The sequence below is a fragment of the Sus scrofa genome, chromosome 14 (genome assembly GCF_054392235.1).
Source record: "Sus scrofa isolate SSC_HxYL_T2T_F1_AM1 chromosome 14, Sscrofa_HxYL_maternal_Yorkshire_Landrace_v2.0, whole genome shotgun sequence".
Classification (NCBI taxonomy): domain Eukaryota; kingdom Metazoa; phylum Chordata; class Mammalia; order Artiodactyla; family Suidae; genus Sus; species Sus scrofa.
In genome coordinates, this window is record NC_139396.1 from 113191071 (window position 1) to 113203147 (window position 12077).

At 39.0% G+C, this 12077-nt stretch overlaps 1 protein-coding gene across 2 annotated transcripts in view; it reads left to right on the forward strand.

The window, feature by feature from the left end:
- LOC100152956 (olfactory receptor 6C74) overlaps nucleotides 1-12077 on the forward strand; it is a 76508-nt gene that overhangs the window by 62271 nt on the left and 2160 nt on the right. Inside the window, exons 3-4 of one of the 2 annotated variants that reach the window (XM_021073091.2) lie at nucleotides 11185-11280; nucleotides 11735-11813. Coding sequence is in view for 1 of the 2 variants with exons in the window: in XM_013983472.3 (XP_013838926.2) it covers nucleotides 11735-11813 (79 nt within the window). In the remaining variant the exon portion in view is untranslated. The remainder of the gene's footprint in view (nucleotides 1-11184; nucleotides 11281-11734; nucleotides 11814-12077) is intronic. The other variant, XM_013983472.3, reaches the window with a different exon arrangement.

Here is a 12077-nt window from a genome sequence, read left to right on the forward strand (position 1 = left end):
TGAGGCTTGATTTGTAGCCCAGAATGTGTTCAATCTTAGATAATGTTCCATGTGCACTTGAGAATATGTATTCTGCTCCCTTTGGATGGAATGTCCCATAAATATCTATTAAGTCCATCTGGTCTAAAGCTTCATTTGGGGCCATGTTTCCTTATTGATTTCCTGTCTGGATGACCTATCCATTGCTGTGTGTGGGGTGTTAAAGCCCCTCACTATTATTGTGTTATTGTCAATTTCTCCTTTTAAGGTTGTTAGCAGTTGCCTTATATATTAAGGTGACCCTATGTTGGGTGCATATATATTTAAAACTGTTATATCTTCTTCTTGGATTGATCTTTTGATCATTATGTAGTGTCCTTCCTTGTCTCTTAAAATATTCTTCATTTTAAGGTCTATTTTGTCTGGTATGAGTATCACTACTCCAGCTTTCCTTTGATTCCAGTTTGCATGGAATATTTTCTTCCATCTTCTCACTTTCAATTTGTATGTGTCCCTAGACGTGAAGTGGGTCTTTTGAAGATAGCATATATATGGGTCTTATTTTTATTTATTTATTTAATTAATTTTTTAACTGGATCCTTTTTTTGGGTTTTTTTGTTTGTTTATTTTTTTCTTACTCAATGAATTTATCACATCTGTAATTGTATAATGATCATCACAATCCAGTTTCACAGGATTTCCATCCCACAACCCCAGCACATCCCCACCCCTCCAACTGTCTCCTCCAGAGATCATATGTTTTTCAATGTCTGTGAGTCAGCATCTGTTCTGCAAAGTTCAGTCTGTTCTTTTTTCAGATTCCACATGCCAGTGAAAGTATTTGATGTTGGTGTCTCATTGTGTGGCTGACTTCACTTAGCATGAAATTTCTAGGTCCATCCATGTTGCTAAAAATGCTGGTATTTTGTTCATTTTAATGGCTGAGTAATATTGCATTGAATATATGTACAACATCTTCTTGATCTAGTCATCTGTTGATGGACATTTAGGTTTTTTCCACATCTTGGCTATTGAAAATAGTGCTACAATGAACATCGGAGACCCAGAATAGCCAAATACATCCCAAAAAAGAAAAATGGAGCTGGAGGAATCAGGCTCCTGGACTTCAGAATATACTACAAAGCAACAATCATCAATACCATATGATGCTGGCACAAAAACAGATACATAGATCAGTGGAACAGGATATAAGGCCCAGAATTCAATCCACGCACCTACAGTCAACTAATCCATGACAAAGGAGACAAAAATGTACAATAGAGAAAAGACAGCTTGTTCAATAAGTGGTGCTGGGAAAACTGGACAGCCGCATGGAAAAGAATGAAACTAGAATACTTCCTAACACCACACACAAAAATAAACTCAAAATGGATGAAAGACCTAGATATAAGACCAGGCACTATAAAACTCTTAGAGGAAAACATAGGTCAAACACTCTCTGACATAAATGATAGCAACATCTTCTCAGATACACCTCTTAGAGTAACTTAAAAGTTTCTCCACAGCAAAGGAAACCCTAAACAAAATGAAAAGACAACCCACAGAAAGGGAGAAAATATTTGCAAGTGAATCGACTGACAAGGGATTAATCTCCAAAATTTATAAACACCTCCTGTAGCTCCATGCCAAAAAAACCAACAACCCCATCAAAAAATGGGCAGAAGATCTAAACAGACAATTCTCCAAAGAAGAAACACAGATGGCCAAAAAAACACATGAAAAGATGTTAAACATCACTCATTATGAGAGAAAGGCAAATCAAAACTACTATGAGGTACCACCTTACACCAGCCAGAATGGGCATCAACAATAATTCTACAAACAAGTGCTAGAGAGGGTGTGGAGAAAAAGGAACCCTAGTACACTGCTGGTGGGATTGTAAATTGGTGCAGCCACTGTGGAAAGCAGTATGGAGATTCCTCAGAAAACTAAAACTAGAACTACCATTTGATCCAGCAGTTCCACTCCTGGGCATCTATCCAGAGAAAACCATGACTCACAAAGACACATGTACTCTGATGGGTCTTATTTTTTTGTATCCATTCAGCCAGTCTATATCTTTTCATTGGGACATAGAGTCCATTAACATTTATGGTAATTATTGATATGTATGTTCATATGGATATTTTATTAACTGATTTGGATTTGTTTTTATTGCTCTTTTTTCTTCCCTTGTTCTCTTGTTCTCTCCTCTTGTGGTTTGATGACTATCTTTAGTGTTGTATTTGAGTTGATTTTTCTTATTTGTTTGTGTATCAGTTGTAGATTTTTGATTTGCAGTTGCCCTGAAGTTTTGATATAGGATTTTGTGTGTGTGTGTATATATATATATATATATGATTATTTTAAGTTGTTGGTGTCTTAATTGCAAGTGCATCCCAGTATCCTGCACTTGTACCTGCCTCTTCTCACAATTTCTGATTTTGGTAGCATAATTGTGCATGGATGATTTCCTATCTTTACTGTATATATGCCTTTACAAGTGAGCCTTGTCATTTGTGGTGTTTTTGTTTCTGGTTGTGGCCTTTTCTTTTCTGCCTAGAGAAGTTTCTTTAGTATTTGTTGTAAAGCTGGTTTATTGTTGCTGAATTCTCTTAGCTTTGGCTTATCTGTGAAGCTTTTGATTTCTCCTTCAAATCTGAGTGAGAGCCTTGCTGGGTAAAGTCATCTTGGTTGGAGGTTTTTTCCATTTATCACGTTAAGTATATCATGCCACTCCCTTCTGTCCTGCAGAGTTTCTGCTTAAAAATCTGCCAATAACCATATCGGGGTTCCCTTGTATGTTATTTGTTTCTTTTCCCTAGCTTCTTTCAAGATTTTCTCTTTGTCTTTAATTTTGGTCAGTTGGATTAATATGTGTCTTGGGGTGTTCCTCCTTGGGTTTATTTTATATGGTATTCGTTGGGCTTCCTGGATTTGAGTGATTTTCCATGTTAGGAAAGTTTTCAGCTAGTATCTCTTCAAATATTTTTCTGTCCCTTTCTCTCTTCTTCTGGTACCCCTATAATATGGATGTTGGTGTGTTTAATGTTGTCCCAGAGTTTTATGAGACTCTGTTCATTTATTTTCAATATTTTTTTCTCTTTTCTATTCCACATCATTGATTTCCACTAGTCTGTCCTCCACCTCACTTATTCATTCTTCTGCCTCCTGTATTCTGCTGTTGGTTGCTTCTAATGAATTTTTTATTTCAGTTATTGTACTTTGCATCTCTGCTTGCTCAAGTTTTAAATCTTGTATCTCTTTGCTCAATGTTTCCTGTAAATTATCCATCTTTGCCTCCCATTTATCTCCAATGTCTTGCATCATCTTCAGCATCAACAGTCTAAATCTTTTTTGTGGAGGCTGATAACATCCTGATCACATAGCTGTTTTTCTGGTTTTTTTTCTTTATCCCTTAGCTGAGTTAAAGTTATCTGTCTTTTCATTTTTATTGGTTTTTGCTGTGTTGTCCTTTTTGCAGACAGTGGAGTTGTAGCCTCTCTTACTTCTGGTATCTGCCCCCCTTGTGGCTGAAGTTGGTCTGGGGGCTTGTTGTAGGCTTCCTGGAGGAAGGACTGGTGCCTGCCCTCTGGTAGGGTGGAGCTGATTCCTATCCCTCTGGTGGGTGGAGTCTTGTCTCTGGGTGAGATTAGAGGGGCTGTGTGCCTGGGGGATCTTTAGGCAGCCTGTTTACTGATGGGAAGGGCTTTGATCCCACCTGGATTATTGTTTGGCCTGGGGCTTCTCAGCATTGATGGGTGGGACCAGATTTTCCCAAAATGGCCACCTCCAGAGAAACTCATGCTGATGAATATTCCCAAGAGCTTTGCCTCCAATGTCTTTCCCCTACAACGAGCCACAGTCAGCCCCTGTTTTCCCAGGAGATCCTCCAAGAACTGCAGTCGGGTCTGATGCAGATTCCTATGCTTTGCCCTGGAACCCAGTGCATGTGAAAGTTTGTGTGCACCTTTCAAGGATCAGGTCTCTGTTTCCCCCAGTCCCATGGAGCTCCTGCACACAAGCCCCACTGGCCTTCCATGCCAGATGCTCCAGGGACTCTTTTTCCAATGCCAGATCTCTAGGTGTGGGGATTTGACATGGGGCTCAGAACTCCTGTAGGTGAGTCTCTGTGATACAGTTACTTTCCAGTCTGTGGGCTTCCTACACGGGAGGTATGGGGTTGTTTATATCACATAATTGGTCCTCCTAACTCTTGATGTGGCCTCTTTGTCTTCTGAAGTAGGATATCTTTTTGAAAGTTTCCAGTTCATTTGGTTGAAGGTTATTCAGCATTTGGTTGTAGATTTGTTGTTTTTATGAGAGAAGTTGAGCTCCAGTCCTTCTGTTCCACCCCAGCCTGACTGCTTCTCTGGTGGCTCAGGACTCAGTATGGAGTGTTCCGTCAAACCATGTGGAAGATACCAGTAACACTCCTTTTGAATATCCAATTTAAAATATACAACAAACTTATGGTCCAAATTACTATCTTTTGTTGAAAACTTCCCCATTGCCTGATACTTTGCTGGTCACCACAATTCAGTATTTCTATTTATTTCCATGATAATAATGCTAGTTTTCCCCTACCCCTTCTTCTATAAAAGGAGAAATTAAAGCTTAGAGAGTCCAAAAGTTTAGGTCACATAGACTAGACTTTAGCTAGATCTGCCAGAATATAAAGCTTCTGTTGTTCTGTATTGCAATGTTGTGACAAAATATTTTAAAATAGGAAAAAACATATTGTTGATGATCTCTCAAACTTAAGTTCAAGTTTACCTTTATTCATCTTAATGTTTCCATCATTCTATTAATATAATTGATTAATTACTGACCTATGAAAAAGATGGGTCTTAGAAATGATCTTCTTCAGCACAAACATTTTATAGAAGACTGGAGACCAGAGACATTGGGGGTTGCTTAACAACATGGTGTAAGTTGTAAATCCAGGATTTACTCTGCCCTTCTGAGGCTCCTGCTGGCATGTAATTGAACTGAGGAGTGACAGCAGTTCACAGGATTAGCTAACCTAGGAAGGATGTTCTGGGAACATGGCACCAGCACATCCTCATATCAAAGGAGGATTCTCTTTCTCTCTTCAGTCTCAATATAATACTCTTCTGATGATGGTGTTGGACTCTAACATTTCAATGTTAAGCCAAATGACTGCAGTATGGCTTGTGCCTCTCTCACCAACCTGCTGTGAGACAAGTTCCCTGAAGCAGTGCTCATGCAACCAAACTGCTCACCCATGAGTGGCACTGCCCTCAGGGCAGCCTGGAAGAGTTTCTGATTCTGTTCCAGTTATAGCAGTAGGTCTTCCGTGTTATCACTGTCCCTGACCTAGGCACATACGAGTCACCTCATGGAGGACAGGGCTTCTTCCTCTCATAGAAATTCTGCCAAGAAATCTTGTGCATTCTCTGGGCTGAGGGGAAAGCAGAGGAAAAGGAACTCATTTGTCAAAGCCTCTTATCACAGAGTGGGATGAATATGAATTCCACGTTCCCAATGTCCCTGGCTGACAAATCCTATTTCTAAAGCACAGAATTTTTCAGGCTGCAAAACAGCTTCATGGAGCCTTGACCACTGAAACCCTAGAAAGGAGCAGACTGAGGGAAAAAACCACATTTCACTGCCCCCAATTCCTGGCCAGAACTTGACTCTGGGACTACTTAGGGTTCTGACAGTAGGCCTGGTTCTGCCCTCCTCAGTGGATAATTGATCACCTCATGCAACACTGCTGTTCACCTCCTGTAATGGGAGCAGGCAGCTTCTCTGTCTAGCCCTTGGAGCTGATAAGAAAAAGCTCGCTGCTGAAATACAGCCATTGTGCTGACACATCTGCTCCAAGACACCTTCTGTTGCACTGGCCTTCTCCACTCTATGCTCGCCTTTCCTTGGGAAAAACCTCCTTGTTTGACTACATCAATGGCTAGATGCTCCTGACATGCACATCTGGGGCCTCTGTGATAGTTTCCCCATAAGGTTGTGTTTAGTCACCATGCAGGATGTCTCCAGCCAGTGAATGGAGAGCAGAGGCTCTCAAACCTCATTAGCAGCTGGAAGGACAGGGCAAGAAAGTAAAGGCAGGTTTGGTGCCCTGGGTGCAGATAATTGGCCACCGTTGAGAACAAGCATCACTCCTACAATGGTTGTATTTATCTTTCCATTGCGTGTGGGGACCTTGGCTTTCAGATGCCCACACAGTTCTCTGCCAAGATTTTTCAAAGAAATCATATGACTTAATTTCCCAAGGGCCCCTAAAATCCAAATTTGAATGTTGCTAGTGATTTGAGGTACAATTTCAGACTAAAATTTTCTACTTGTGATGTGTGCACTGAGTATAGAGGTGAAAAGAACATTTTGTGTGTGTGTGAGAAAGAGCTGAATTACACTTTGGTATTCCTCATTCCTCAGTCTTTTGGGAAAATTGCCAGTTAATAAGAAAGGAAATGGTGGAAGTCTATTTTCCTCTCACAACCATTCTTCCTGCTTCCACCAACATTATGATGTTATGATTCCTTTCATTGGATATTTCTGTCTGAACAATATTTTTGTTGCCCTCCTCAATCTCTTTGAAAAACGGAAGCTCACATTTCCTGCTCTTTCTGAAAGAAAAGGGAATACTAGTTGGGTTCTGTGAAAAACTGGCTGGACCTCCTCATTTTAAAAGAATCAGTAAAGGGTGTTCCCAATTTCTTCAAGATACAAAAGAGGAAGAATGAGATGTGAGCCTGGGTGTGGAGAAGCTGTTGCCATAGAAACCACTGGCTTGGAAGGCTGCATCACCTCCTGGGTACTTTAGATGGGCTGCTGCTGTGACAGGAGTTACCTGTTTTTCTGTCTCCCCTGGCTTCCCACTGAAAGCCAGAGAAGGGGTCTAATATCCCAAAGTGTATTTGAAGCAATTATGGGATTTATGGTAGCTGTTTGGAAGCACCCATATACTTCAATTCAGGAAAAAGTCTTTTCAAAATGTTGCTAAAGCACTTGGATATCCATATAGAAATATTAACCTCCACTTGAGATAATGCTCAAACATTAATTTGAAACAGATTATATATTTTATTTTTTATTTTTTGGTCTTTTTTTTGCTATTTCTTTGGGCCGCTCCTGTGGCATATGGAGGTTCCCAGGCTAGGGGTCGAATCAGAGCTGTAGCCACTGGCCTACGCCAGAGTCACAGCAACTCGGGATCCGAGCCACGTCTGCAACCTACACCACAGCTCTCGGCAACGCCGGATCCTCAACCCACTGAGCAAGGGCAGGGACCGAACCCGCAACCTCATGGTTCCTAGTCGGATTCGTCAACCACTGTGCCACGACGGGAACTCCTGAAACAGATTATATATTTTAAATTTGAAGGCCAAAATTAAATGCTTCTGAAGGAAACAAGGGAAAATGTTTCTGTTACCTTTGGAGGTCAAATATTTCCTGGGCAGGATATGGAAAACTGGTCCAAAGGAAAAAAGCTTGATATGTTGAATTCTTCAAATTGAAAAATCTCAACCTATCCAAAGACATAGTAAGGAAAGAATGTAAAACAGCAAGCCACAAACTTAGAGAAAATATTCTCAGTCCTGCCCTGGACAAATATCCAGAGTATATAAAGAAGTCTTATGGGTAAAACAAAACAAAAAAGCTCTGACAATTGAAACTGGGCAAAAGACTTTAACAGGTACTTCACAAAAGAAAATTTCTATTTCTCAACAAGTATATTAAAAAGTGCTCAATATAAGTAGTCATGAGGAAAATGCAAAATAAAACCACTCTTGGGCATCTATCCGGACAAAACTCTACTTAAAAGAGACACATGCACCCGCATGTTCATTGCAGCACTATTCACAATAGCCAAGACATGGAAACAACCCAAATGTCCATCGACAGATGATTGGATTCGGAAGATGTAGTATATATACAGAATGGAATACTACTTGGCCATAAAAAAGGATGACATCATGCCATTTGCAGCAACATGGATGGAACTAGAGACTCTCATCCTGAGTGAAATGAGCCAGAAAGACAAAGACAAATACCATATGATATCACTTATAACTGGAATCTAATATCCAGCACAAATGAACATCTCCTCAGAAAAGAAAATCATGGACTTGGAGAAGAGACTTGTGGCTGCCTGATGGGAGGGGGAGGGAGTGGGAGGGATCGGAGCTTGGGCTTATCAGACACAACTTAGAATAGATTTACAAGGAGATCCTGCTGAATAGCATTGAGAACTATGTCTAGATACTCATGTTGCAACAGAAGAAAGGGTGGGGGAAAAATGTAACTGTAATGTATACATGTAAGGATAACCTGACCCCCTTGCTGTACAGTGGGAAAATAAAAAAAAAAAAATCAAAATATGGTACTGCTATAAACCAACCAGATTGCCTCCAACATTTTTAAATTGAGATATATTTGACATACAACACTATGTAAGTTTAAGAGGTACAACATATTGATTGGATTCATTTATAGATTGCAAGTAATTGCTATTGTAGCATTAGCTAGGACTTCTATCATGTCACAATTATTTGTTTTTGGTGGAAAGAATTATGATATAGTTTCTTAGCAAGTTTGATATTTACAATATTGTGGTCTACTATCAATATACTGCACATTAGCTCTCCTGGACTTATTTATCTCCTACTTGCAAATTTGTACTCTTAAATAACATCTCTCCTACTTGCCCACCACCCAGCCCTGGTTACCACCATTTTAGTCTGTTTTAATGAGTTCAGTTTTCTTAGAGTCCAAGTATAAATTATATCATGCAGTATTTCTTTTTCTCTGATTACCTCACTTAGCATAATGGCACAAAAAACAACAATAAAAAACCCTAAATACTAAAAAAACCCCACCAAACAAAGGAGTTCCTGTTGCAGCTTAGTGGGTTAAAGACCTGATGTAGTCTGTGAGGATGTGGGTTTGATTCCTAGCCCCATTCAGTGGGTGAAGGATCTGGTGTTGCCTCAAACTGTGTTGTAGATTGCATATTTAGCTCAGATCCATTGTTGCCCCAAGCTGCAAAGGCCTGCAGCTGCAGCTCCGATTCAACTCCTAGCCCAAGAACTTCCATATTCCACAGGTGTGTGACCATAAACAACAACAACAACAGCAACAGACTACTTATAACAGTTCATACAACTCAGTATCACAATATCAAAAATAATCTGATCAAAAAATGGGCAGAAGGGAATTCCTGCTGTCATGCAGTAAGTTAAGAATTCTACTTGCATAGCATGGGTTTGATCCCTGGCCCCTGTGGAGTGGGTTAAAGGATCCAGTGTCACTGCAGCTGTGGCATAGGTCACATCTGCAGCTCTGATTCAATCCCTGGTCCTAGGAATTCCATATGCCATGGGTATGGCAATAAAAAGAAAAATGTGCAAAAGACTTGAATAGACATTTTTCCAAAGAAGACATACAGATGGCCAACAGGCACTTGAAAATATTCTCAACATCACTAATTAATTATTAGAGAAATGCAAATAAAAACCATAATGAGGTATCACCTTACATAAATCAGAATAGCTATCATCAAAAAATCTACAAAAAACAAATGTTGGAGAGGATGTGGAGAAAAGGACCTCTTATACACTGTTGGTGAGAATATAAATAGGTGCATCCAGTATAGAAAACAGTATGGAGGTTCCTTTAAAAAAAACTAAAAATAAAAAAACCATATGATCCACCAATTCCACTCCCGGATATACTGTCCAAAAAAAAAAAAAAAAACCACCCCCAAACACTAATTTGAATATGTACATGCACCCCAATATTCATAACAGCACTATTAACAATAATCAAGATGCAGGAGCAACCCAATTACCCATCACCAAATGAATGAGTTAAGATGTGGTATATATACAATGGAATATTAGCTGTAAAAAAGAATGAAATACTGCCATTTGCAGCAACTTGAATGGACCTAGATAATATTATGCTTAATGAAATAACTTAGAGAAAGAACAATACTAAAAAATAATACAAATGAATTTACATACAAAAGAGAAACAGATTCACAGACATAGAAAACAAATTTGTGGTTACCAAAGTAGAGAGGGAAGCAGGGACAAATTCAGGGTATGGGATTAATAGATACAAATTACTACAGATAAACTAGATAAGCAACCATGAACATACTGTATAGCACAGGGAATTATATCCATTATGTTGTAATAACCTACAATGGCATACTGAATCATTATGGTATACACTTGAAACTAAAACAATATTATAAATCAATTATACTGAAAGAAAAAAAGACTTTCAAGACCAAGCATTTTGTGAGAAAGTGGAGCATCTTAAATCTCAGGCACTACTGATGAGAACCTAAACCCAGTTTTGGAAACTGCTTTGCAATTTATACTATAATTAATTCAGTACGTTCAGTCTAAGTTATACACTCAGGAGAAATGAATGTTATCTCTTCAAAAGGACTTGTACGGAACTATTCATAGCAGGTTTATTCTCAGTAGCCCAGACCTGGAAAGGACACAAATGACCTTTGATGGACGAATGAAAAAATGTGGTGTACATATATAATGGACTAATACAAAGCAAAACAAAAGAATAAATCACTAATACATGAAACACCATGGATAACTCCTAGAAACATGTCGAGAAAAAAGGTCAGAAAAAGGAACACATGCTATGTTTGATTGAAAAGATTTTCTAGAACTGGCAGAATTAAATTTTGATGATAGTAATCAAAATAGATGTTTCTCTTGGTGTGGACTAGTGACTCAGGAGGGGCACGAGCAAACTTATGATGAGATGGAAATGTTTTATAGTTAGATTTGGGTAGTGGTAATATGGTGGTTTACATATGAAAAATGATTGATCTCCACAATTAAATTTGGTGCCCTTAATAGAATGCAAATTATACTTCAATAAAGAAAACACTGGGTTAAGAAGGAAACAAAAGCAAAGACAATTTAAATGTAAAAAAGACCTTCTGTGGTTTAAACCTGTCTTTATTGACATATGTAATTTGTGATTTTGCAAATTTTACAACTCTAGGGCAGTTATGCCAGATCTACCTTTGCAGATTTTCACAGAACACTGTGTAGCCTTTAGAGAATGATAGTGGCATGTTACCATATGCAGTGAAAGGGTAATTAGGTGTCAGCTGGAATTTCCCATTTCTAAATATGCAACAATTACATGTCCTTTGGGACTCTGCTGTGATTTTATTTCCAGCTCCTTTTTTCATCCTCCTCTAATGTATTCTGGAAGTTCCAGAGGTCTGTCCTTTTGGATCCTGTGACCTCACTGGTGATGGTAAATAAGCCTGTGGTAAGTATATCATAAGGGCATTTGGATGTATTCTCACTTGTGACCTCAGTGATCCTCACCTACTCTGAACCGTGGGGAGCAACTCGTTGATGGGAAAGTGACTCACAACAGGGACCAACTGACCTTTTTTGTCCCTTCTTTTTGACTCTCTTCTGGGATGGAGGCACAATCAACCAAGTTTGATGTTCATGATGGACCATAGGAAGCATAAAACATGTCCAGGTGTTCCAAGTAGTAACATCAGGAAATGCTAGCGCATATTTGGGACAGTTTGTAATTGCCTTTATGGTCTGGGAAAGTATGCCTATTAATCCTTCAAACTTTGGAAATGGGTGTCTTTTTTGGAAGAGGAGCCTTAATATACTTTAGGACATGAAGCATCCATTCATTTTTTAGTAGGTAAAAGAAAGGTATATCTGAGTTATGAGTGTTTTTCCCACTTTTTCCCCATTAGCCTAGGAGAAAGATCCTGGTTTGTTTTAAGAAGAGAAGCACATTGCCAAAGAATCCTGTTTCCCCTGAGCTGCTTCTTGGTGAGTAGTTGCCCATGAGGTTGACTTGCAATCTAATAGGTCAAATATTTTAACCAGTGACTGGTTATGTTTAAGCTTTTAGTGTGGATCATGGATAAAATAATAGTTTTTGGCCAAATCAAAGAACTGAGTAAAATCCAATTAAATTATGGTTACTTATTCAGCAGAGCACTGATTTACAACCAATGCCCAGACCCCTTTCCCAAAGACTATGTGCCATTTTATCTGCTTTTTAGTTAGGCATTGACATTTTTTAAAGTGAAT